General features: G+C 38.4%; 3 protein-coding genes across 11 annotated transcripts; all 3 read right to left on the reverse strand.

Moving 5' to 3' along the window:
• Positions 1-405: 405 nt before the first annotated feature.
• Positions 406-2,708, reverse strand: LOC104600709 (putative leucine-rich repeat receptor-like protein kinase At1g68400). The gene is made up of 2 exons (XM_010263805.3): positions 1,385-2,708; positions 406-1,242 (listed from the first exon to the last, which is right to left on the reverse strand). Exons 1-2 carry the CDS (start codon positions 2,631-2,633, stop codon positions 590-592), a joined length of 1,902 nt encoding a protein of 633 aa, XP_010262107.1. The 5' UTR covers positions 2,634-2,708; the 3' UTR covers positions 406-589.
• Positions 2,709-9,233: 6,525 nt separating this feature from the next.
• On the reverse strand, positions 9,234-10,688 carry LOC104600810 (NDR1/HIN1-like protein 13). The gene has a single exon (XM_010263941.2). The coding sequence runs from the start codon at positions 10,401-10,403 to the stop codon at positions 9,615-9,617; it is 789 nt and encodes a 262-aa protein (XP_010262243.1). The 5' UTR covers positions 10,404-10,688; the 3' UTR covers positions 9,234-9,614.
• Positions 10,689-18,237: 7,549 nt separating this feature from the next.
• LOC104600710 (uncharacterized) lies at positions 18,238-27,662 on the reverse strand. Of its 9 annotated transcripts, none has more exons than XR_735747.3 (8): positions 26,811-27,646; positions 26,583-26,682; positions 26,364-26,484; positions 26,111-26,232; positions 25,862-25,983; positions 19,540-19,699; positions 19,245-19,337; positions 18,238-18,992 (listed from the first exon to the last, which is right to left on the reverse strand). XR_735747.3 is itself a non-coding variant. In XM_010263808.3 (7 exons), exons 1-7 carry the CDS (start codon positions 26,959-26,961, stop codon positions 18,682-18,684), a joined length of 801 nt encoding a protein of 266 aa, XP_010262110.1. In that variant the 5' UTR covers positions 26,962-27,661; the 3' UTR covers positions 18,238-18,681. The 9 variants fall into 9 exon arrangements, 5 of the variants coding, with proteins under 5 accessions (XP_010262110.1, XP_010262108.1, XP_010262111.1 ...); XR_735750.3 differs by having other exon boundaries at positions 18,238-18,709; positions 19,230-19,337; XR_016079805.1 differs by having other exon boundaries at positions 19,230-19,337.
• Between the last annotated feature and the right edge of the window lie 12 nt (positions 27,663-27,674).

Genomic DNA, 27,674 nt, shown 5'->3' on the forward strand with positions numbered 1-27,674 from the left:
CAGTGCAATTTTATCTGTACTTGGTGCAAAAGTATGGGAGTGCAAATGATTTTAGTGTAAATTCTGATTTATTTTTGTTTCTAACTGTCACCTTATTTTGTTTGTTTGCATAGCAGATGAAGTAAAATAAACCTGGACCAAATTAAAGTAAAACCCAAAACAGAAGTTTAACCAGAATCCACAGCCCAAGTCTTGCATCAACAGAGAATTTCTCAAACAAAATAGTTTAGTATGACTAGAATGCACCCAGAGAGAACTGTAGATCGGTAGTAGATTCTCCAATAGATGAGACTCCTAAAGAAATTCTTAAATGTTAATATCCTTATATGTAAAGCTCTTATATAAGAAATGAAGCTACTTCTTTCTTTGCCCAAAAGAGGGGAGAGAGAGAGAGAGAGAGAGAGAGATTCTTCAATGTTTTTCTAGATGGAAATGAATGGATCATCTTGAGAAGAATATGGTTGATCTAGATGGTTAACATTATCTGCACTCAATTTGTCGATTGGTGGACCTCCTACCTGGAGCTCCTATTGAATTAAAACAATTAAAAAAGACCTTAATCAATAAGCATCGGCACACAAGCCAAGGTTCAGCTGCTAGTGAAGCTAGGAGTATCTTCTGAGGGAGAAGGAGATGAATCAGAAGACAGGTCATTCAGAGGAGAATGGTTTCCCCCTTGTCTACATTCCCTCGTCCTGATGTCCTCAATCATCTCATGCACTACGCTCATCTTAGGACGATCTTGTGGTGTCTGGGCCAAGCAAAGCAAGGCCACCTGCAGGAGAGCCATCATTTCTTCTTCCGACCCCTTGTACCGCAACAGTTCAATATCAAACACCTCTGACGTCCATTCCTCTCGCACAACGCGTTGTACCCACATGGGTAGACTGGTTTCTCCTTCCCCTGTTGCCATTTTGCCAGTAAGAATCTCCAAGAGAATCACTCCAAAACTATAAACATCGGATTTGCTGGTGAATTTCCTTTGGCTGTAGTTAAGCATTAATTCCGGTGCCTTGTATGCACCGTTTGATGTCAATGGGGAGAGAAAAAGTTGGTGAAGTGCGAAGTCAGAAATGCAGGCATTGCCAGCCTGATCAATAACGATGTTGGAGGACGTGAGGTGGCCGTGGGGGAGCTTGGATTTGCATTCACTGTGGAGGAACGCAAGACCCTTAGCAGAGTCCGACGCCAGCTTTAACCTTGTCATCCAATCCAGGGGAGTTCTTCCAGGTCCTCGATTTCCTGGACAATGTGGCTCTTGTTAGTTCATAATCCATGTAAATGAAATCCAGACAATCTCATGGAACTTAAGAGGAATTCAATCACTGCAAGTTTCAAAAGTAGTCCACCAGAAGAAGAAGAAGAAGAAGAAGAAGAAACTGACCGTGTAAGAGAGAATATAAGCTTCCGTTTGGGAGGTAATCGTACACCAGAAGAAGCACTTCTTCGGAAGAGAAGTAAGCTCTGAGGCTGACGATATTACTGTGTCTCAACCCACCTATCTCTCTCAGAAAAATATCAAATTCTTTCCTTATCCCCCTTTCCCTAGTCCGCTTCACCACGAAAACATCCCCTCCGTCCATCACTACCTTGTAAGTTGTCCCCAGGATCCCCTTTCCCAGCATCTCTGCAGAAGACTTCAAAAGATCATCCACTCTCAGGCCCTGTTTGCATCCTTCAAAGAAGACCATCTCTTCTTCATCATTCTCCCTTCCTCCTCTGTACCTTTCTTCGTATCCATACCTCTTCATTTCTTTCGGTCTCTTTCCACCCAGACCAGTCTGATGATGTTTGGTGCGTCGCTTCCAGTAGCAATAGAAAACCCCAATCATGGCGATGACCACGGACACATCTACGATTACAATGACGAGTACAACTCGAAGACTTAATTTTTTTCCATGTCTCTCAGAGGCCCTCACCGGGACCGGATCACTCAGAACCATTCGATTCAAACACTTGTACGGTAACGGCTTGCCGCAAAGATTCTTGTTGCCGGTGAAAGAAGACTCTGCGAACGAGGAAAGAGATGTCGGAATTTGACCGGAGAGATTGTTTCCGGACACGTTGAAATCTGCAACTGGGACATCGAGCGAGGACAATGTTCCAGTGAAAGAATTGGCTTCGAGGCGAAGAGTCAACAAGTGGGACAATTGATTCAATTCAGTCATCGGAATGTGACCGGAGAAGCCGTTGTGAGAGAGATCGAGTCGGCGGAGGCGGCGGAGCTGGGAGATTCCAGCAGGGAAGTCACCGAAGAAATGGTTATGGGAGAGAAAGAGCAGCTTCATGTTGGTCCAGGAGGAGAAGTTCAAAGAGGAAGAAGAAAGGGCGTTATTTTTGAGGCTTAGAAGTCTGAGGCGAGTGAGATGTGTCAGAATTTGAATGGAGCCAGTGAGGTTGAGATCTTCGAGGACGAGTCGGGTAACTCGGTGGTTGTTTTTGCTGCAGGTTACGCCGACCCATGAACCAGAGCAGGGATGGGATGAATTGGACCAGGAGGAAAGAGAGTTAGAGGGGTCTGAAGCAAACTTGAAAGCAAACAAAGCGTCGAAATCGGGGCTAGAGGCGGGAATACAACAGAAAGATACAGAAAAGAAAAGTATAAACACTCCGAACTCCGTCGACAGCTTCATCGCATATCTTGCAGTTGCAGATGTAGGTGGTGAGAAAAACACTCAAAACAGGGGAAGGACTAAACAAAAAGCTCTGTTCTACTAATAAAATGGACAAGGGAAAATGCCGTTTATGAGATGAACGTTACATTGGGAGTTACGGATTAGGATAGGTGGAGACGTACAAAAGTAAAAGACACAGAGGGGGGTCCCAGTTCATAAAATCGTAGTGGCACATAATAGATCAGATGGTTTAGATGCATCGAAAGGTTGAATTTGACCTTTTTTGTGAGACAGGTGTATAACGTTTCCTGATTCCCGATACATCCGTTCGTTTGTAAATAATAAATATATTTTTTTTCATCGTACCGAGTAGCCGTTGGGGGCCCGGGCCGGGTAGGTCATAGGTGGACCATGGACGCGAGTACGCGACTCACGACTCGCGAGTGACTGAGAAGTTGAGAAGGAAGCATAAGCATTTACGGTAGGCATTGACGTGATGATTAATGAACGGCAAGGATGGTATAGAATGTTGACACTTCACAGCATCCCCGTATATTCGACTACATCTTAATTTCCCCCAACTAGTTGGGTTTGGGCCGCTTGGCTATCATCCCATGTAGATGTAGGGATGATAATGGACCGATCCAGATTGGGCCTAATTGGGCTTTTAGAGGGTAGTAATATTTTGGGCAGGTCGGGTCCAGCCTGCCCACATTAGGGAGAATTTTTGCGTTCAGCTAATCCTAATTAGCCCATGTGTTGTTTGGAGTGTGAATGAGATGTGCAGACATAGATCGTGTTGGAATATGTTGGCACGGTTTTTTGTTGGGAAGAGATCCGGACTCCGACTTTAATACATGCCGGGAAACGAGACAGAGTGATGGTGTGAAAATTCTCCCTTGATCCCTATGAATACTTAATCCTAGTTTTAATGTTATGCTATTGGAGGTAAGATGCCAACTAGCTAATTGGTAAGGGTTCCTGCTATTTGTAGCGGAGGATTGAACCCCGCCTGCACCAGGGTTTTGGTGGAAGGGGGTTGGGCCTTTGGGGGATGGGCTGCCCCTGTTGTGTAGCCCCATGGTGCCATAAAACAAATTAAAATATTATTATGCTATTGTACGTGAATTTACAATTCAAGCCCAGCCCAAATTAAAGCCAACAACTCAGAGTTGGGTTCAGCTTCGGTAGGCCGTCTTTTTACAAATGTTTTTGGTTCCTGTTTTAATTTGAGTGTCATGGTTCAATTTAAAAATAGAATACAAAATACATACAATATGACACTAAGATATACTTATTACAAATATACAATTATTAAAAGAGATACATATCAATACATTGAAATTGTTAATATTATTTTGATGGCATAGAATTTAGTGCATGTGTATACATTTTTGTGCATGATTGTGGGTCCAAGTTGGTCATATAATATTATAAAATATAACCCTAGGTTTACATAATGTAAACGCAGATACATAGCATATATACATAATGTGCATATGCACACAAGGTAACTATGCTATAAAAGGTGGATGGGGTGGGATTGGGATTGGGATTTGGGGTTGGTTCGGGCTCAGTTTACGTTAGCAAACGGATCTTTTGGGCCCAGGCTAACTGGAGCTGGTGAACTGAAACAGGTTGGTTTAGGATGAATCAATGTATCTGACTCTATAGCATAGCAATGGTCTGGCTCCAAAGCACTAAAGAGGACATTGTTTGAGATGTCCACTGGCTCAGTTGGTGAGATTTTTAGTTAATTGTATTGGAGCCTTGTATTGATTCCTATTCACCCACTCACCTACCCAGGTTGGGGAGGTTATGGGTATGAGAGATGGGTTACCCTCCATTGTGTAATCCTACAAAGCTGGAAAAAAAAAAAGAAGGATATGAAGCCTGTTTCAAAGCAATGAGCTGAACATTCATCCAAACTGCTACAGCTGCTCTGAAGCACTCTAGATAAGCTATATAAAGAGGCTGAGGAGGATAAGCCCAAAAAATGACTGAGCAACAAACAATAGGACTTTTCGGATTTTTCACCACACAGCTTAAAAGCCATATATGGGCCCACTTTAGAAAACTAGAAGCTGCTGGGCTTTAACCCTGTCAAAAGGGGGCACATGGTTTGAACTTGAAGTAGTAAATAAGGGCTCATAATTTGATAATGTATATAAGATTAAACAAATGGAACAGTGGAACAGGATTCATATGCTCAACCCCATGTGGTCGAAACAAGGCTTAAATCATGATTATGATGAATGGAATGGTTCCAAAACTAGTGAAAAGGGGAAAAATTATCCCATTATAAAACCCAGCTACTAAAATATTTCTGATTTCTCTTGCCTGTTACCTTTCTGGATAGGGTTGCTTCCTGTAGTCAGTTGCTATCTATACAGTATTAGAGTTGATACTTTAAAGTTCAGAGAAGCATGACCACCTCGGATCGGATGGTGAATGACGTGATCCAAGTACCCAACAGCTTGTGAATCCCTCCCTGCCTACGTAATTTACTGGTCCCTAGACGGCCTAGACCCTAGTGACTATTGGTGTTGTGTGGACGGAGCCAAGAGTTGCTGCACGGTCCAACTTGCAGGGACCAATTTCTTTTGCCCTATTGGACCTATTGACCTAATAATGGGGATAGCATATTGAATTTGAGTCCATTTTCTTCCTACCCACATTGGCAAATGATGGTGAGGACCTGGGCCTGTATGGAAATGCTTGCATTAATACCTGCAGCCTCAAAGGTAACATCAATTGCATCACACAAATTGATTGTTAATTAATGCTCCTAAAGTTACAAATACAAGAAGATGCTTCATATCAATAGAGAGGGAGAGGGGTTGGCAGTTGGAATTAAATTGAAGCTGGGGATAATGGATTAAGCCTTAAGGGTGGTTAAGATACAACCAAACAAAGTTACAAACAACTAGGAGATTACACATCCTCTCACTGTGCTTCTTTCTAGTAGAATGTTATTCTACTAGAAATGAGAATGAAATTCCAACTTTATTCAATTAAACAGTTAGAATTGGAATCGACCATTTTTATTCTGATTCTAAATCCCTATTCCGGTAAATCAAACGGACCATCAGTTTACGCCCTTGTGGCTTTTTTTTACCCTTCTGAGTTTGAAGGAGAACAAACTTTTTTCGGGGAGTAAAGGAGAGACCAACATTTTGAAAGTTGGTTTCTTGGTAAGCTCTTGACCGAGGCATGCATATAGAGGAAAACGTGTTAAAAAGGATTTTATCACTTGTTTTCTTTGACCCAAATGCAGTTCTAAGGATTTTTTTTTTTCTTTTTATTTCTATATCCCACGGTAATTGCTAATATATAGACTTCAATTTTTCAATTTTCTATTACAGCCTACAGGGTGAGTTTGTTTGGGAAAGACATACAGCCTCAATCTATAGCTTGAGGTAATATATACAGCACTCTTAAGTGATTATTGGGCTCTTTGTCTTGCTAGTAGCTAGGGTTTCCTGCAGCCTTTTTCACTGCTTAGACGTAGGATTAAATTTTAATATTTCAATTAATCATAGATTTTTTGGTTAATTTTTTGGGGTTCCCCTCAACACCGTGGCAGTCGAGGCTTCGGATCTCCCCCAATATGTTTATGACCATTTTCAGTTAAAGCTCAGTTTGGAAGGAGTGCAAATGTAAATATGTAGAGTGCAAATACACACAAAATACAAGGTTTTGCACTCTACATATTTGTATTTGTACTCCTTCTGAAATGAGCCTAAGGCTCCGTTTGTTTGCAATACAAACGTTGAACTGGGGTATTTACCTCGGTTCATGTTTGCGAGTGTTTATTTGAAACATAAAAAAGTAATGATTATCAGAGCAAAAACGTATTTTTTGACACTTTTATACTCTGAAAAGAGAGCATTACTATACCTATTTTTTGGATACAATTTTGTGTTTATTCAATAATTAAATTTTTGACCAAAGTTAAGGCATTGGAGCATAGGATAGTTGGAGCATTTAATGATGGGCCCACACTTTGTACCGATTTCAAACAAACAAGATGAATACAAAAATGGTTTAAAATGTGAACCATATTTACATTCATGAACCAAAAAATAGATAAATATGTAATGTACATATTTACGTTTGCATTGCAACCAAAGCGTGGCCTAAGATACAAATTTTTTGTTATAAATCCCAAAAGGACAAGTATTTCATTCATCAGCCTTGGCTAAGTGGAGATCAGACCAGATAAATTAATAAGAAAACTGAAAATAGTTAGTTAGAACCTATAGAGTAGAGGTGTATGTAAGGGAGGGACCAATTAGATATGCTCAGTCAGGGTTGGACAATACCTGGTTAGCTGTTGCGTGCAGATATTAGGGTCTGTTTGGTTTATAGTCAAAATTGAAATTGAAATTTTTTAGAATGGCCTATTCCTAGTCTTTTTGATTCAAATAGAAATAGAAATGGGAATTGAAATCAGCAACAATAAGATTTCATTCTAAGGGAATGACCATTCCTCAAATGAGAGAATGCCATTCCAACAGGAATAAAAATAGGATTACAATTCCGCCAAACCAAACAATTAAAATCAAAGCTCATTCCGATTCTAATTCCAAACCTCTATTCCTGTAAACCAAACGGGAACCTAATTTTATCCTTCAAGCACGGAATGATATATATATTAACAAGTGGCGTGAAGGAGATGGGAATGGAATTTATCATGAAAAGTCATCAGTGAATACACTGTCCTTGTCGGTCGATTAGTCAATGCTATTATTTCTATTAAATGTAATCCCCATTAATTCTCCTCTTTCTCTCTCAATTCGAACCTACAAATAAAGGTTCGGGGCTTGGGGCCAGGACTTAAAAGGTCAAACAATAGCAGGAACATTAGCAAATTTCAGATGGGGTATTGGGACTCTTCAGAATGCAGTCGGTACCACCCTAAGCATTGAACGTAAACGTGTTTACAATTACAATTATAGCAACTCGCCCCTCTCTAAAATCCACCACCCATTTGGCCCTTGTTTTAAATTATTAAAACTAAAAGTAAATAAAGGCGATTGCAATGAAAATTGAATGGATTGACCCTGACCCACCACCCATTTGTTTTATTGACTCATAATATTCTGGCAGATGCTTCCAATATTTACACTGGATTACACTTGTCTTTTCTTTCTTTTTTTATTTCTTTGTTAAAACCCCCAGATTTCTTAGCCCAGTTTAAGTGCCATTTTAAAATTAATTTCAATATTTAGAGTATGATATTTTGAATAATTGTAGAATTTAGAATTTTTCTTTTTTATTTCTTTATTTAAAGAAAAACAAAAAAAAAATTATTTACCATGTTTGATCCTCAACCTCCGTGCAAAATAAACAACGTATATGTAAGTCTTACCAGCGGGCGCCGACCTTGTCTGAATGAATCGATCAATCGAATGACCGGCCCCACATCTCACTATCTCAATTCAGGAACCATTCACGGTGACGATAAAGTTGATAATCAGCCCTGATTACATGGCTCTTCGTCACGAATGGGAATCAACAATTCAATACACAAACAGAACAGAAGACTCTTCTATTCTATTCCTTTCTTCCTTCTTGGTGCTTGCATGATTTCTATTGGTTGGAGCCTCAAACTGGAAGTGGAGGCATTATTATTAGATTTATTAGTACTATGGACGGTGGTAGGCTGCTGGTAGCTGGTAGCTCTCACAACTTCATTCTTTACTTGGCATCTGCTCCAAACAACGGGCTACGTAACCAAACAACGCCAGTGATCCATTGCCGTATTCTTCACTCTCTTGATTGACATTAACGTACCGGTTGTACACGCCTTTGTTTGTAGCGGGTCCGGAGTGGTGTACTGTACTAACCAGCCATACTTCTGACTTCCAGATCTTGCTTTTTTCAGACATACGTGACCCCAAAAGCCCCGATTCAACTTGGACACCCGAACCAGAATTCGTACTCGAAACTTCTAAGTTTCGAGTAAATAAGATAATGTATTAAATTAAATACTCAATACTCATTATCTCTCTCTCTCTCTCTCTCAAGTCCAAGTCCAAACAACCATTTTCCGATGACTTGTTTAATTAAAAAAGTGAAAAAAAAAAAAACTCCACCGACACACCCATACGCAATTTTAATGAATCAACAATAATGGAATAAATACTGATAATAGCTGTTTGTTACAGGGCAGGGCTTTTTGCACGTTGAGTTGCTCCAAGAGCATTGTCTGTGTGCCTGATAACGTGAACCATGAAGCATAACAATAACAAAGAGTTCCTTTTTACCTTTTTCCTCTCTTTTATTAATTAGGGCTCAGGAAAGAAAAAGCAATGCAACAAATCATGAAAGCACCAGAAACCAATCGAGCCATGAAAATGGACGAGTGGGCCCGCCCTCTTATTCAATCAAACGAGAGAGTAATTAATCATTTGATCTCATTTCCCCTTATCTGGGTCCCCTCCCCTCTCTGTCTCGGTCAGTCCCCAAAAAAGATCTTTCAAGTCTCAACAGAATGATAGATTCCATTTCCATTCCACCCCTTCTTCTGACGTCTCCTTCATAATCATCACCATACAAGAAGCATCTCAAATCCCAGCATATTTTGAGAGGAGAAGATGAGAAAGACAAATATATTGAAAGAGTGTTTATCTATCTACATTTGCAGAGAAATTTTCTCAGTGTTATTACATTGCATTGAGAAATTACATGAACAAGAAAAAGAAAATCAAACCAAATCACTTACAACGACAACAACAATGGCCAAGGCAAACCATGAAAAACCCAAAAAAAAAACTAATAAATATTTATATATGAACTTTTCTTTACTTTCTCTCTCTCTCCCTATCTCTGTAGTGCTGACAAACTCATCCACAAACTATCAACATTTACAAACCAGCATATTTATCATCATCCAAACAAAAATTAAAAATGAAAATCACTTCAATTCAATAACAACGAAACCGAAGAAGAAGAAGAAGAAATTAAAAAGAATATTGCTAAAAATTGAACATCCTAGAAGGTCCATTTCCAGATCTTGAATCGAAGATCGACCTTACATTTGGGATCTGACGACGGAGACAGTGAGGACGGAGTCTTACCCTTGGGAGCAGCAACATCGATTCCATCGCATGTAACTCTAACCCCAACCTTCTTAGTCTTGAGGCTTCCCATCTTCACTTTGACTTTCGTCTCCAACTGAATTTCCAACGGTAACCCGTTCTTCCTCTTCAGATCTGACTTGAGCGAAGTGGCGGACGCCGCATCCAGATCTGCGGCTCCACTGGATGATATTGAGGTTTTCAGCGTGGTGGTGTTCTTAGTGCCATGAGTGAAGGACGGGAACGATCCGTTTCCTACATCGACGCCGGTGGAGCTCACAGTGACGGTGATGGGATCGTATAAGAAGACGATCTTCTTGTTGGGGTTTCGAGTTGAAATGGCGAGATCCAGTTGGGAATTAAGGTGAGAAGTAGTGTCTTTGGAGGTGGTGAGGTTGAACCGGGAGATCCGGACGGTGGAGACAGAGAAAGTGGGGCGCTGAGGATGGTAGAGGAGCCATACAACTCCAGCGGCAATGGCGGCTAGGAAGACGAGAGCGATGATGAGAAGCGTACTCCAAAGGCAACAGAGACAGCAACAGCTACGGCGGTGGCGCCGTGATTTGGGCTGAGGACGGTACACGGGGCGAGTAGCACCGTAGAGCTGAGCTTTGGTGGCGGGGAAGCTCGGGTTGCCGTTTCCGTTGAGCGTCTGGGGAGGGTTGGAGTTGGGCTTGGAAGCAGGGTAGATCCTGTCAGTCATGTTTTGTTAATTGAGGGGTTGTGCTGCTTTTCTCCTTTGTAGGTTGGAGAGTGAATTAAACCCAGAGGCAGAGAGATGGATAGAGAGTGTTGTGTGTGAGAACGGAGAACCTCTGGTGAAGGTGTTAAGGAGGTAAGACTGGAGAGACGGGGAAGAAAGGTGAGACTTGAGAGTGAATAATAAAAAAGAAAAGAGAAAATAACCCTCCACCAAGAAGGCTAAGGCGCAGGAGAGATGTTTCCACTTCACCAAATTTCAGATTTAAAGATATTGGGTTTGGCCCGTTTGGGGGGAGAGTGTCTGTATGTATCTGAGTGAGGTATCTCCTCATCGCGCGTATCTGTCATAGCAAATGTAAATGTGGCACACGTGTGGGTGGTTTATGAGTCATTGAGTAGATACTAGATAATAGATATAGAGTAGGAGGCCTATCATGGTCATCGGATGCGGATGCGGATGCGGATGGGGAGGCCTATCAAGCAAATTAACAATCAATAATCTCAATCGGCCGGGTTACTTGGGTAAGGTAAGGTTAGGTTGGTGGAGAAGAACTGAAGGTTCACTTTCACTCGCGAGTAGAATTGGGACTTGGGAGAGCACATGCACATCCTTATTCCCTAATGCCTTATGCGTGTAACTGAGTAAATTTTTCCTTTAATTTCCTGCTTATTATTATGCCTTATGCGTGTAATGACTAATGAGAGAGAGATATCTGGCTTCACTCAATCTTGTCGGCCGCTTGCTTCGCTTCGGTCTGGCAACAGTCCTAACTCAGCAAATCTCGTCTATAAGTAAGAAGTAGCTAACTAACTAACAACGCATGTACGAGGGAAGGGAGCCAAGCCAAGCCATTAGCCATTAGCCATTAGCCATTAGCCATTAGCCATTAGCCATGCCAATTTTTAGTTTCTACGATGCTTTATTGGTACATGAACATTAAGCAGGATGCAGGAGCAGATCAACCGGCCCAACCAGCTAACTTTTAAGAAATGGTGGTTTGGTTTGGATAGTGACGTGGTAACTCTTCCAGTTCCACGATTATTCAGTGCTTCTGCCGCACTCCAACGTACTGTTGAGTTCTTGGAATTGGGATCTATTTCTCACATCACTTCACAGTCACATTCCATTCCATGGTGAATGGTGAATGGTGTATGGTGTATGGGGTGTATGGTGTATTTTGGGGATAAACCCACTGCAATCCACCTCAAAAATCTAAAATTACAACTCCCTCTTAGTGTATTAATAGCCCTCCAATTGCCCTCCGCGGTCAGGATTTCAGTCCATTCCTAAAAATTTTAGCTCCACCTTAAAATGAACTAAATTATAAAAACCCCGTTAAAAATAATAATAATAATAATATGAACCATAACAATAACATACAAGTATACGAGAATTTGTACTGAATTTTTGAATGCAGCGATCCCAACTGAATTCCTATCGTAACCATAGTTATTTGTAACTCGAATTTTTGAGTGCAGCGATCCCAATTGAATTACTATCGTCAAACCCAAACCCAAACCCAAGGTCTATTGGTAGAAGTGCGCTTTCTCTTTCTCAGGGTGCCACGATGGGCCCGCAATTGATTTTGTGTCGTCCAAACTCAGACTCCAAAGGACTCTGGATTTTCTGCCCATCACGAGAATTCTGTTCACGCCTATTCACAATATATTATCCCTCTCTCAATGAATAAGGAATGGAAATATCTCCCCCTGCAAAATACTATGCATAACTGCGATTAACGTGGACAGAATTCTCGTAGAATCAAACTCGGAACACACGGATGATGGATATATTAGTAAGTAAAAAAACTAGTTACATCAACAACAACAATAGAGGGTGATGATGCACAATCTGGCCGGTCTTAGCTGTCAATGATCTTGCCTCTGAACTGAGTAACAGGGACCTGAAACGGAAGGAGAAGAGAAGCTCCGGGCTCCGAAGCTCAAGTTAGAATCCTTCAAAGGCAAGATAAACCAGATAGCGCAAAAGTTAGCATACCTCGTTCCTGGGGGGTAGGAGCCTTTTATAACCACCTCGCGCACTCACTTCCAGGCTTCCGTCAGATCGGGCATGATTACTTCTGAACTCCTGCCAGTTCGGATGTCATTTCCTCTGGCCGGACAGAACCGCCACTGCCCCTTTTGTCGGAGCCGTCTCTGCGGCTAGTGACGACGGTTGCAGGTGGCGGTTGCAGGAAGCCGTTTGAAGTGCGGCTGTCAAGCGTCAGATCCCAAATCAGTCAGGTGCGTCGCCCTTGGATACGGACGTCCTTGGTGTCGGGTACGTTTGGTCAGCCTGGTGTTTCGGAAGCGAAGTGTTGGAGTGGCGAGCGAGGTGTCTTGAGTTCGGTTTGGAGTGTTCCGAGCTGCCATGGGCCAGCTCGGGTCAGCTTTGTGAGGCTTGGGGCCCAGTATAGTTCGTGCTCCTTGCAGGGAGCTCGGGTTCTCAGTAGGGAGCTCGCTCTTAATAGGGAGCTCAAGCTCCTAGTAGGGAGCTTGCTCTTAATAGGGAGCTCGGGTTCTTACTTAGGGAGCTTGGACCCTTAACAGGGAGCTCGCTCTTAACAAGGAGCTCGGGCTCCTAGTAGGGAGCTCGAACTCAGTAGAGTGGTCTGGAGTTCGAGCTCGGTAGTGAGCTTGGACTTACTTCCGATGTTCGCTTCGGACACTCTACTGTCCCGAGTTGCTTGCCTTTGCCATGTATCGGGCGATTGCGAGGTCGGGCCAAATTTCCCTTCATCAGAAGGCATCAAAATTGAATTCCTTCAAAGTACAAATTTGCAACAATGTAGATGGCTGACTTTTGGCACAAGCAAAGTGAAATGTGAAGCAAGCAGTTTGTGTACACCGGCCGACATGTGGCAGCTTTACAACAAATACACCCGGCACGGCAGACCTTTGTAAAGAAGGACCCGCATCATTATAGATTTATAGGTATAGCCAGTTAGCCAGTTAGCCAGTAGCCAGTAGCCAGTAGCCACGTCCCTCGTCGGGGTGGAGAAGCATAACCAGGACGCTGATTCATTCAAGTCATTATAACACACTTTTACAAAGTTTTCATTCCATTTGTGGGGTCCGCGCTGCGTCTGCTTGCTCTTACTTCGAAAACTACAATTCTAGCGGGCAATGAATTCCAGGGAAACAAACACAATGTAGATACGACCCCATCCAGATAGTACAACACTATTCAATCTTGTCTACTTCAGGTTTCACTGTTTGACCTTTAACCATATTTCATTGTAATGCATTAAAATTTATTTCTTTCTTATACATTATAAAACGCAAAAACATTATTAATAAGTTTAGTAGTTAGGCTCATCAAGTAAAATTTTAAGGCAACTGCCTTTTCCACATAGAGTCAAGTTTGGGATTAAAAATTTTTATTAGGTTTGTGAGCTTTGCAAGCCAATCTTTGTACCATTTGACCTCAGCTCAATTAACAATTGAGCCTATATATTTGGATAAAGTTTGATTCAGAATCAAACTTTTCACAAATACAGCTCAAATTAATACTTCACAAATAATAACTTAAGTCCAACCCTACCATTGAACAGGATATTATTTGCTTTTTATAGTGTTTTTGAATCGTTGTTAATTCAATCGGTTAGACCATTTGATCTACAAACTGTCTAGGCAATCAATTCCATTTCACCTCTAACTCTGTCCTTGGCTGACTTGATCAATACAACAATCCATTGGCCTAAGAAGTCAAACTATCGACCCATCCGACCCAGACAATCGTTTTTGACTTTTTATTTTTATTACTTTTTAATTTTTTAAGTTAGAACAAATCATCCGTTTGAATCTGATGATCAAACCACTGACCCAGAAACCAGTGGCCAAATCGGTTCTGGTTTCAGGCCAACTTTTAAAACCTTAGGATTTTTGGATTAATTAACTGCAAGTCTGAAACCGAATTTGTTTAGTGGACTCTCTCTCTCCTGATTATTGAAAGAGGAGCAACCCATTGCCAGTTGTCCACCTCCACCTCTAACACTGCAACTACCAATGAGAGGTCTTTTATATTGTCGTTTCTTCTACTTGACATTGAATCTATAAAAAAAAAGAAAGAGCAGTTGAAGGTTTACATTCTTGCATCTATAACAGATATCTATACTATACTTACTACTATAAAAAGTACCAATAGCTTTTAAAAATTTTTGGAATTTTAGTTGCACAAATTTTGCTCCTTTATCTTAATGTTTTCAGATATGAATTTGAGGACAAATTTGATATTTTGTTGATTGTTTTAAATGAATTGTAACTGACATTTCATGGAGTGTTTAGTTGGATATATTTATCTATCTTTTAGTTAATAATGAATTGTAACTGAAATTTAATGGAGTTTTAGCTAGATGTAATTCACTCTTTTAATTAAGGGAAACCGTCTAAAACTCACCATGAAATACACTAGCGGACATTAATATATTACCATTTTAACCTTCATAGAAAAATATAAAATATATACAAAATAAATTAACGGGTGTTAATATATTACCATTTTAATATTTAGACATGAAAAAAGGAAATGTTCAAAAAAATATTTGCAAATATAAAATACATAAAAGCATAGAAATTGCAAACAAAATAAAAAATTATTTTCAAATTATAGAAACTATAGAAATTGAAAAACAAAATCAGAAAATAAAAATTATAGAAAAAACACCAAAAGGTATAGAAAACACAGAAATTGTAAATAAATAACAAAAGTACAGGAAAACTCACCATTCAAGGGTAATTTGGTCATGAAATTTATTATTTATGCTGACATGGACACCTCTGTTAAGAAGCATTAACGGTGCACTAACGGAAGGTGAGTCTTGGAAAATAAAAACTTACTGACATGGTGAGTTTTAGACATTTTGAAAAGTTGTGGTGAGTTTAACAATTACCCTTTAATTAATATTGAACAAAATATTTGTTATTTTGATTATCTTTAAAAGTAGGTCCAATTGTCACTATTTAATGATTTTTAAATGTGAATTTTGAATGTGGCTCCACAATTTTGATTATGGCTTTTGATAAGGTTTTAAAAACTGACCCGAAAACAGAACCACTTTGACTATTGGTTTCTAGGTTAGTGGTTCATCCATCTGGGTTGAATGGTTTGACCCGCAACATTACAGTTTTGAGAAACAAACCCTATAAAGATTCATGTTCTAATTTATAATTTTTGTTCCTATCATTCCATTAAAATCAACATTTAAAACTTAAAAGCCTATGTTAATAAAAGGTCTGATGTGAGAGGTGATAAAGAGAAAGTGTGTCAAAATAGCATAATAGAATAGAGAGAGGGAGAGAGACGTTGATTGACCAAAAACGCACAAACCACTGCCTAGTTCGACTGCTCAAGTCAGCAGTTTTTTGACAAAGCCAACAATTTTTTCATAAAAAATGGTCCAACCCAAAATTGGACCTAGAACTATGACTGGTTCCTAGGTCAAATGATCAGATCGTCCAATCCGGCCTAGTTATTAAAACAATGGTTTTTAGGTTTATCTTTTTCATTGGTTTATAAGTAGTTTTTGCCCAATCTCAAAATGTTTGATAGGGTTTCATCCAAAATATCCATTTCAAAGATTATGAGCATCCCATATTTGGGTGCTCTAATTATTCAAGGCGTAATTGATAAGAAGGCTCTGAATAACATCACAGCTAAAATTAATAAGAAAAGTTTGGGTTTGAAATTGAAAACTCTTTTTAAATATGAAAGAGTTATCTTTATCAAATAGTTTTTGAATGTGGTTTTTCTATTTATATGAAACCAACTGGCCAGTTGGCAAGGTTTCTTCGTGGTTGTAGTTAAGGGACTTGGAATCAAATCCCACCTACCCTTGAGTTGGGGGGTTATGGGTTTAGGGGATGGCCACCTTTGTTGTGTAGCCCCATGGAGCCAAAAAAAAATAAAAAAAAAAAGAAAAAAGAAAATGTAACTCCTCCATTTCAAATGTTGTTAAAATGAACATACCCTCAAAAAGATTGACAAAATTCAAAGTCAATTCTTTTGAGGCCCAGGAGAAGGTAAGAGAGCAATTATAGGACAAGTTAGAAAAGGCTTTACAAATTATTGACTTTTATTTTTGGGAAAATCATTAAAAACCCCTGAAGTTTCTAGAAAATCTATAAGAAGTATTTTTCCGCTTTGTGTTGATGCTTTCGCATTTGAATTTGAAGAAAAATCAAGTATTTTGTTGATTGTTCAAAATGAAATCAAAATAGGACAAATTGAGCCCTCCATTGTTAACTTCTTGCTGAATTGTATAGGTGGATATAAATGGAATTCTTTTTTGCATCTTAAATAACTACACAACATGTCTTTTTTTTTTTTTTTTGATAACTCACAATGTGTCTAAATAGACATCCATAAATCATAGAACTTAATGAATTATAATTAAAATTGCATGGAGTATTTAGCTGGACAAATTTAACTACTCTAGACACTTGGAGCTATATGTTGATTTGTTGATGAATTACAATTTACTTGGAATCTATAAGTAGTGGCAATAGATTTCTAAGGTTTTAGAATTTTTCTCGACTTAAAACAACTCTCTCTCTCTCTCTCTACTATGAAGATATAAATTGTAAATTGAATACTATTTTTTATTTCATTCCATTCTCTCTCATTAAGTCTCATATTTAAGGTTAACTTCCATGCTATCCCATTAAATCATATGTTTAATGTATTTTTGTTTCTCAACATTAAATGTTACTAATTAAATTCATGAATAACAATTTTGAGAATTTAAAAACTTGGACATTGAAAATCAACTTGAAAACAAAACTGGTTTTTAAGTATGACAAATAAGAAAAACCATTTTCATGTTTGTTAAATGATGGAAATGGAATACAAAAATTATGAAAAGAGAAAATTAATGTCTATTCCATCACCCTACTAAACAAATCAAATGATTCAATGATTTAATTAACTAAGTCACTATATTGTGGACAAATCAATGGTTTTTTACAAACAAGCAATTTGGTGGAAAATGAACCTAAAATCAAGTAACAATTCAATTAGTTTAATCAGTCTCTAGGCAAACAATGGTTCAATTAGCACAATAAATTGAAAATATTGATATAAGCTATAGAGTAAGAAGATTTGATATAAATTTTTAGGTTGAAGGTCAATAAATCATCAATATATATACAATTATTGTTATTATCATTTGAAATTTCTACGTGCAAAGCAGTACACATTTACGAATATTTTATAAAATTTTGTCTACTTCCTTATCTCTCAAGCCTCAATACAAAACCAAGAATGTTATGTATGCTATTGCATCCTCAATTATAACGCATCTTCTCTTCTGCTCTTCTCTTCACATGCACATTTCTGGGTTATCAGAGAAAGAGAGCATGGCATAATGCAATCATGCATGACTGCATAATGACATACTACCACAAATGTGGGGGCATGTGATGATGTGGATTCATCTCCATTTCTTCCATACATAACATATGTTGTCTCATTCCACAGCAACTTGTTTTGTCATTTACGATTAGTCTTCCGACAAGAATCCATCTTTAAGACGCTGGGAATGCATATGAAGTTCAAACATCAAAGCTAGTTGCAGTTGAATGTTAACAGGTTGAGGTTGCATTCAACGAGGGCATGAGCATGGGCCAACAACAACTTACATCATCATCATAATTGAACTCAACAACCCAATGATACAGACACTTCACCCCTAGAAAACCTTCTTTTAAATATATATATATATATATATATATAATAAAAAAACAATGACTCAGTTGACTAATATACGATAAACCCATTATTAATTAATAATCTATCAAGTATTATTTAATGCAGCAGTGACACCATAACCTGAGAGTGCTTTAAAATACTAAATATGCCATTGTCAATTTGTCAGCCGGAGCTCATATTATCATATGGTCTCGCATCCCTGGGCCTCTTGAATCAGTGACTTTGTCCTACTGGTATTAACTTTTTCTTTCTCTTTAGCCACAGCTAAATCATACATTCCCCCAGGAATCAAAACATCTATCTTTTTCATGTATTGATTGGCTTGACAAAAGTGCTCCATTAGTATGGAATGAAAAGGGAAAATATATATATAAACAAGCAGAGCAGATATATGTCACAATGACGCAGATAGCGGTATTCTGAAGGCAGCAAGCACCAAGCAGTCCATATATCTTGTCAAAGTTGGATAGAAATATCCGTTCCTGTTTTACCTCCACCATTGGCCTAGCATGTGTTTTCACTTCTCTTTTGGCTATCCATGGGTATGCCCTCAGTCTCCTCTCACTGGTCTTCATGGGCGTTCTTTAAGTCCACCCAACCTGTCATGCATTCCATTACCATGTCAGAAAGAGGAGATACCCTTCAATTCTAAGATCAATGCAACTGAAGAGGCACCCTGCCAAGTCTCTTATGGAGAAACCTCACCAGAATGGAACAAAAAACTGATATTTCATTGGTCAGAATAATATTTGATAGAGATAAAAATCCTCAACTCATGAATGAACAGTTGTTATCCATGCCTCTGACCCCCCAAATTATTTTAACACCTTCTGTATTAACCTTCAAATCAGTAAGGTCCAACTGGTAAAGGCAAAAGCTTTCCTGAAGGTAGCAATGCGGATAAGCTAGACACAGAACTTAAACAGGCAAAATCACTATAACATAAGTATATCACTTTTACACGCACAAAAATGAAATAAAGACTTGACTTCTCCAAAGGAACCCTTTCCTTTTGGATAGACATCAATCACTTGCAGAAGTTGCAGATTGTAATTTAAGATGATTGAAATAGTCAACGACTCCTTCAACTAGGAAGGAGATTTGCACAATTGCACTTACGACTGTATTACTCACACTGCCATCTGATAATAAACAATGTACATGAGGCACCATCTTGTCAAACATCATGGTGAATCTTGACAGCATCTTTAGTTGTTAAGTCTCCATCTGATAGCATCATAGAGATTTAGCCTCAGTTGCTCTACCTAGTATAAAGGCTTTGTTCTACATTAATTGATATGACCAACCAGAACAGAATAAATCCGGCAAAGCAATTGCACATGTAAGAAGCAGGAAATATCCATATATAGTTTTAAGGTTGTAGATATGCACAACAAGATACAGTATAGCCTGTTTACAACTCCAATACCTTGTAACTTTGATGTTTCTGTGCATAAGCATCACAGATAGCAAAACAGGAACCATAACTAAACATAAATGCTCCAAGGAGTGCCCACTGATGATGTAATGGTTTGTTCTGTAAATCTTTCTGTCAGCAAGGGCTTCAAATTCTGCCAGAAGGTAAACCCCTGTACCACATGTTTTGCAGATGTTAAAGGGAAAAAATAATTTCACTAGTAGGTTATGTGCAATGTAGTTGCAAGTTGCAACATAGTAAACCTCAAAATTTCCTGAACCATATTAGTTAATTTGCCAAGGGAGAGGTTCATAACATGCTCATTATGCATATATAAATATAGAGATACAGGACACTACACATTGTACAATTCCAAGAACAACTTGTGAGGTGACAAAATCAGGGGCATGCAAATACTTCCAACCCCTATTAATGTTAAAGGTACCATCCATATGTTGTAAATGGTAAAATTTGCACCAAGTTAGAAACTTGTTCATTTTACTGTAAAACTCAGCTGATAATAAATACATCTTGTAACTGTAGCAGTTTCACCTGAAGAAAAGTAAAGGAAATTCATAAGACAACCTCCTTTCCTTTCTTGAACAGGAAAGACAAAGTGTATAGAAGAGATGGTGATGTCTCCCCAACTTCTTTTTCTTCTTTTATAATAAAGAATCACCAAAGTTGGTCTTTCTCATGGAATTCCTTTAAATTTAAATTAATTAAGCACTACATAATAAAAATAGGCTACAAATATTACATGTATATATATATATATAATATTGTGAATGTATTATATATAAACACTCTTAATTTAATTATTTAAGCACCCTATAATAAGATAGTCATGTCATATTACAAATCATAGATATGGTATTTATATACAGTTTATATAATATGGGAATCAATCTGCCAGTTGGCTCACTATATTTTCGGAATATAATGTCTTTAAACAACCAGGAATCTTCCACCTAGCAATATAGTTTTGGCTCTAAAGGGGCCACACATATTTATCCCACAGCCCACTACTTACGGGTAATTTGCAGCTTGCAGACAAAAGAAGAGCTTTGTTTTTAATTAAAAAATATCAAATATCTTGGGTGGCTCATATTATATAATAGGGTAAATCTATGATGCTGGAAAGGTATGACACCGATCACCAGAAGAGCTTTGACCAATCAAAATCCCCGGTGAATTTTGATGAATACCACCTGATTGGTTACCACTTTTATGATACCAATTGATTGGTTATAAGTTTTTTATGTATCATGCCTTTCCGGTATCATAATCAGACCCTATCTTTCTAAGAAGGATTCAGGAACTTGAATACAAATTGGCTACAGGGCTGATATGGACTTTGAAATGAAAATGTGACAAAAACCAGACAGTCCCTTATGCCATGTACAATCTCAAATCAGCCACAGGATTCCTCCACATGACAGAAATTGATGGGGTCATCAAGGGAGAGCTAATATTTAAATATCTAATAAGATATAGAAAATGTCTTGAGATGTTGTTAGTAAATATATTACAGAGGTATCATTTATTATCATTGGAAAAAAGTTGGTTCCTCAAAAGTATATTAAGAATAATAGGAGTTAAGTACTTGGGCATATTAATTGTAAGGGAGACAATTTAGGTATGCAACTGATCTGATATTAGAAACAATACATTGGAAAAAAATAGTTCCCCGTGTATAGTATATCCCTATGAGCATTCCTCCATGGACAATGGATTAGCAAGATCTTTGGCACCATCAAGTGATTTGTGGGAAAAGAGAATGTGAAACCTAGAATATCCAAAGTATTAGGAACCACTGAAGTAACAGTTAATTATTTTTGTTTAATAATGCAACAAGATCAAATTGACAGAACACCTGCTTCCCGGGACACATCTCCCAATCGATCACAATCTCCCAAATGATCTTCTCTCACATGCTTGTTAAAATTTTCTTTAAGAAATCCGAAAATATGAAAGCGATGACTGCCTTCAAAAGCAAGCCATTTTCTTGTCCTACCCCCACCAACCCTAGTCCTAATCAGAGTTAGGTTTGAAGTTCCTACAACTCACTTTCCTCAAAGGTGTTGATCTGTTTTGTTCCACCTAAGATGGCATGCTAACCTCTAAAGAATACATCATTATTACTTGAGTGCCCTTATGATGGAAGCCCATGTGATAGGATTGGATATCATAACCTTAAAAAAACAAATCTGAGGACTTACATAGAACATTAACTTACACCAGGAAGCATTAGCCAACCATCCTCAATAAGAACAATCATCATCTTGGTAAAAAATAATCCATGAAAGAAAATATAGGAACGTACATTCTCATGCCCCCCATATTTCTATGAAAAGTAACATAATGATTTTTAAGTAAAAGAACTAGAATGAGATTTCTAAAATTGTCCCATGCGTGTATATTATTTTGTTGTGTATCAAGGTAAGCCAACAAGGAAGCAGACATTGTTAAGTTAAAAATAGGGATGTCTGTTATATAGGGAAAGGATTGTCTACTTTACAACTATGTTCATTTTTCTCTTTTGGTCTTCGATCAAACATCTTGGACAATCTCTGTGGCATCCATCTCCTGTATTCTGCCCATCAACAACATCTTGATAATTTAACAAATAATAAAAAGAAAAGGTTTTCTCATTGCTCTCATTTCTTCATTCTCCTTATGTATCACAAAAACATCAGTGTGAAATATTATAAATAAGATAGTCATAAGAAAAGGTTAGGAACCGATAACTCTAAATCGCATGTGCCAATAATGGACTTGACATATTACAGATGGGAGAAAAAGGAACTCAATTAACAGTTGATGGATATTCAAATATGCATATTGCACTAAAGGTGAGAGAGAGAAGCACACATAGAATATCAATTAAGTGAAAACTTAGGAGATAATAGAACTTTCTTCCTCTCTCTTTCATCCTTTACTTTTCCCATTTGAATCTCCAATACTCTGGCTTCTAAGCTTCATTCCTATCAAGGACTATTTTAAAGTCATTTCATGAGAACTCCCTGTTGATATTCCCCATGATGTTTCAACACCAACACTAAAGTTGCAAGGAAAGACGTATATTAGGAAAGCAAGCTAGCAATTGTTTTCTTTTTCAATTGAAATGCAACCATTTAAGGAGATAGTCAACATCCTCTCAAATTTCTCCAGTAAGAATCTCACAATATCCTTCAAATGGTATCCTAGACCCACTCTGCACCAAGATGAGCAAGGTGTGAATTTACAGTAAAAGGTCGAAGTGTCCAAGATGGGCATGACACATATTTTGAAGCTCCAATGCAGCATAGCCAAGATCCTACCTTTAAGGTCATTCTCCAACAAAAATAACCAATTAATAACACAAATCACCTCATCTTTTCTTTTCCCTAAAGTAGTTCAAACTCAAAACAGCTAATTAAACCAGAACCTAAGAAACATCTTAAATTCCGAACCACATTTATATGCAGGAATTATGGGAACCTTAAGCATTTTTTTAATATTAACCTTAACCATTCAAGGATAACATTTTTTTATCAGCAACTCATAAAAGGATTTTATTAATTTTAAAAGAAAGCAGAGAAACAAAACATTGTGGAAAATACAGAAGACACCAAATGTTAGGGCTGCAAGTCAGGTCGGGTTGAGATAGGGGTGCAAGTCGGGCGGGTTGGGCCAGGTTTATGGTCAACCCAGGCCCGGCCCTAAAATTTGGGCTTAAGGCCTGAGCCCAGCCCAAGCCCAAGGTCAAGCCCGATTTTCCCAACCCGAGCCCAGCCCGCCCTGTAACTTGATACACTCAGGTTGGGCCCGGGCCGGGCTCGGGTTGGTATGAACTCACTCTAAAATTATACATATATAAATGTATTTATGCATATATATATACATATATATATACAATATATATATATATACATATACATATACATATATTTTTGTATGTATGTAAATATGTATGCAACATTTACATATATACACATGAGCTTGGGCCGGGTTCGGGCTAGGCCCAAGCCCGGCCCGAAAAATAAAAAAGTCCGACTTCTTGGGCTCGAGCCCAGCCCAAGGAGGCGAGGACCAATAATCCAAGCCCAGCCCGTGTAAAATTCCGGGTTGGGCCAGTTTGGGCTCGGGCTGGGCCCACCAATGTTGCACCCATAGGTTGAGGCCAACCCTAACCCAACCCAACCCAACCTTCTTCCTATCCCTTAAAATCTCGTAAAACTTCTTAATCTCAAATCTTAACTCAACTTTCACTACAAATATTAATCCTATGTTTTATTAGTATTTGTTTGTTGATGTTTTTATTGGTTCTTTAAGTACAAAATTAGGAAAAAAAAGTGTTTGAAATGGTTATAGTTTATTATGCATTATAACTTATAATAGATATTTTATGGGAAGCAAGCTATGGGTAGCAAAAAACAAAGAGGAAATAAAAAATAAAATATTCAAAAAACATAAAAAAATGTTATGAAGGTTTTGGTATTTCCAATTAGGATTAAGTGAAGTGATTATCTTAAAAGAAATAAATGATAGTATGTGGTAGGGGCTATACAACTATCATGCATCTAAGCAAATCAATGTATGATATCATATATATAACATATACATGATATGTACTATAGAGTCGGGTTCGAGTTGGGTCGGGTTGCCCAAGGGGTCAACCCTAACCCTAACCCAAGCATCAACATGACACAACCCACCCCGACTTTTTTGGGTTGGGTTCGGGCCAACCTGGCCCAAGTTGCAGCCTTACCAAGTGTCTAAACCCCCTAAACATATTACAGTTGAACCCAAAACATACTGTCTCTGAGCCCCATGCTTAGCTAGACCATCTGCCAGACTATTGGCAGATCTTTCAATAAACATACCCCTAGAGAGCCATTTGAAATGCCTAAGGACATTTCTTAGATGCCAAGATACTCCCTCTCCCTTCTTTAGCCATTCTACTACTGTTTTGGAGCTGCTGTCAATAATTAATCTTTCAATACCCAAATCTTTGGCATTCTCAACTCGAAAAGCAGCAGCTAAGAATTCTGCAGATGCCACATCACCTTGCTCAATTGGACCTGAGAAGAAAGCACATGTATTTCCTTCCTCGTCTCTGATTACACCTCCAATTCCAGAGGGGCTAGGATTGCCCACACAACCCCCATCGAGATTCAGCTTTATCCAGCCACTTGATGGAGGTGACCAGTCCACTGTTGCTATCTGTCTTCTAGAAGAGGAAGCAGCTATAGCCCCCCAAGATCTGAAGAAATCATTGACCTGAAAGTCTGAAAATAGATCCAATGTTTTAACCCAATGAGCCATCCTTAGGGTTATGTTCTCAATCAAGGCTTCCTTATCCCCAAATATTCTTGAATTTCTTTCTTCCCAAACTGTCCAAACTACTGCTGCCCTGGTACATCTCCATATAAGCCTGCCTCTTTTATTTGTACAACTACAATTTGAAGGGCTAAACAATCCTTCCAAGGATTTAATACAGTGTTTCTTTGCCAAAATCAGTGTTATATGGACATCAACACTGGAGACCAGAATCTGATGCATGTCCATGATTCCGAATCAGCAAGAGAAAGAAATAAAACTCATGGACACAACAATACCATATAAAGCGGATACTTGACTTGGTTTCATGCAGACTGTAAAAAGTTAAATCAAAGTACTGGAATTTATATAAGGTTGTTTCTTTTTACCCCTTAATCTTGCACACGTGCATAGTATGTTCTCTTACACTAATCTAAAGAAAAGTATAAACTATTAAAATAATCCATATTTGGTTTAATTTTAACATTATAAGCCTATAGAAAAAGGTCTATAAGATTACTTTTGTTACTTAATATCATTTTAAAAGAAAATTTGGCATCAATTGTCTACATTAGTTGTTCGTTTATGTCGAGTAAGCAAGTAGAAAAAGAAAAATATCACATAGGAGTTTCCTTCAAGAATCCATGGATTGTTGGAGTACATTATGTCTCTAACACCAACGCTTCATCCATTTAGGAGAGTCCATGCAACATTGGCCAAAATTTACATGCTAATATGGATAATAGTGCAAATTCATAAATTCTCAAACCTCAACTAAGCAAAGCCTTATCCCAACACGAGATCTGCTAGTTCAAAAGAATTGGTTACAGAATTCAATTGCAGGAATTGTAAACCCCTAGATTCCTAGCATATGGTTCACATTCAGTAGATAAATGAATATTGCAATTAGTTTATAATCAAAATTCAAATACAAATGCATGTCGTTAAGAAGAGATGGATTCTGCGTAATGGACTAATGGTTAAGAGAAACTCTATGAAGCACGTAGGTAATGCATATCAAGTTTCAAACCTGTCGTCCAAAGCCAATATCTCGAATGAGTATATTTGGGAGGAAAGACAAACGACATAGATGGAATTGCTACGCATGGAATCAATTGGAATAACATGCACAGCCGAAGATCATCGAACATCCTGTAAACAGATAACATAGCATATTCAACAGAGATCTATGTCATTTATCCTTGGATGGGGTTGTGTAGAGAATAAAATAATATAACAAACTTACACTACTGATCAACAAACAAATTTAGTATTTAACCTTTCATAAGCGATGCTGGCAAGAGCCAGCAAAAGGAGCAAAAACAAGCAAATGATTCCAATCGTTTCCCCCACTCTCTCGATTATACAACAAGAAAAAAGCGAGGCGAATGCAATCATCTTCTGCAACCGACACTCCAAGCTTAGTATGAATACTTGAAATAAGTAAATCAACCAAATCGTCAGGACTCAGGAACCCAATTAAGGAATGCACAAGTATAGAAAACAGAATCAGAAGGAAATCGAGGGCTAACCGGAAGCCGGTCCCATAGAACCCGATTATCATCAGGCTTCAGATGATAATAAGCGGAGCCAAAAGCCATCCCTGCTATTGCAGCATAGAAGAAAGCCCAACCCCAAACCTCCCCTCGCAAACTACATCCGACCCATTTCCACAATCCGAAAAAAGCAATCAATACCAGAAATGGAACTTGAGAAAGAAAATGGAACTACAAAGTAAAAGACAACGAAACCTTATAGCGGAAAAACTTCCTTGGAGACAGAGGACTAAACCCAGAACTCCGACAACCAAAAATGGGAAATTGGAGATCACATTCAAGGTATTAGGGACTCCTAAGAAAACCCAAAACATATATTTTCAGAGAAAGAAAAAAAAAAAAAAAAAAAAAGGAAGGAGAGGATCAGAATATCAAACAAGAAAACAAGAAAAGGAAAAACTGAGAGAGTACGCATTGTGTTACCCAGGAAATTGCGCATATCAGCGAATACGTGTTGCTTGGGAGAATGAGGGATTTTGGGCATGGCCAACATCAAACAGACCCAACATAAGAATGCACCTCCCCACAGACGAGTTCTTTTCCCACAGGGAAGATGATGATCCACCCAGAGCATCTCTCTCCTGGTCTTCTTTCTGGTTTGGCTTCTTTTACACTTCCCACTCTTCCCTGTGAAGTGTGAACTGTGTTTATGATTGAATGATGTTTTTTGTTTCTGTTTTGGGTAATCAACGAGTCAGGCTTCGTTTTTCGTTTCGCATGGATTGTGCAAATCCTCTGATCATGTGATTCCGGCACATTCACTCATTCTCGGCAAATTCCGAAAAGCTTTATACGTTTAAACCATCACAAGCCACTTGTTCAACCCTCCTTGCGCATATTTTTACTCTTTTTAAGTTTTAAGCCCCCTTTTCACGCTGTCTGATTCTAGTAATATAGCGGGAAAAAACGATGATTAATGTTTCTGATAAAAACATTTTATGACTGTTTTAAGTTTTAACTCGAAACAGATCAACTCGGCCAGATAGGAAATTGATGTTTAATATCAAAACACCCGAGTGGCACTGTATCAAGTAGAAACAGCCACAGTACCAACCATCACGTAAGCTGTAAATTGTGATTTTAAGGCATGTATGAAAAGAAATTGTTTCCTAAGCACTTCACTCAATTCTTCTATCGAAAAAGCAAATCAATATAATAGCGTAGAAGTCACCGGAGAAATCACGCGACCATCCAAGTACCAAACCTTCTTCGGCAACCGACGGTGGAGTTTTTGCCGGCCAAAAGTGGATAGTTTTAGAGCAACCCGATGGAAGCCAACTAGGAACT

Source organism: Nelumbo nucifera, chromosome 8 (assembly GCF_055504915.1).
Source record: "Nelumbo nucifera cultivar China Antique chromosome 8, China Antique-T2T, whole genome shotgun sequence".
Classification (NCBI taxonomy): Eukaryota; Viridiplantae; Streptophyta; class Magnoliopsida; order Proteales; family Nelumbonaceae; genus Nelumbo; species Nelumbo nucifera.

Bases quoted from the DNA above. Each gene is read 5' to 3' on its own strand.
- LOC104600709 (XM_010263805.3), bottom strand. From the start codon at position 2,633: ATGAAGCTGTCGACGGAGTTCGGAGTGTTTATACTTTTCTTTTCTGTA. The intron at 1,243-1,384 runs GTCAGTTTCTTC...CACATTGTCCAG, and splicing joins CTTATATTCTCTCTTACACG to GAAATCGAGGACCTGGAAGA.
- LOC104600810 (XM_010263941.2), bottom strand. From the start codon at position 10,403: ATGACTGACAGGATCTACCCTGCTTCCAAGCCCAACTCCAACCCTCCC.
- LOC104600710 (XM_088893927.1), bottom strand. From the start codon at position 26,961: ATGCTCTGGGTGGATCATCATCTTCCCTGTGGGAAAAGAACTCGTCTG. The intron at 26,485-26,582 runs GTTTCGTTGTCT...GGTCGGATGTAG, and splicing joins GGAAGTTTTTCCGCTATAAG to TTTGCGAGGGGAGGTTTGGG. The intron at 19,700-25,861 runs GTTTGAAACTTG...CATGTGGTACAG, and splicing joins ATATTGGCTTTGGACGACAG to GGGTTTACCTTCTGGCAGAA.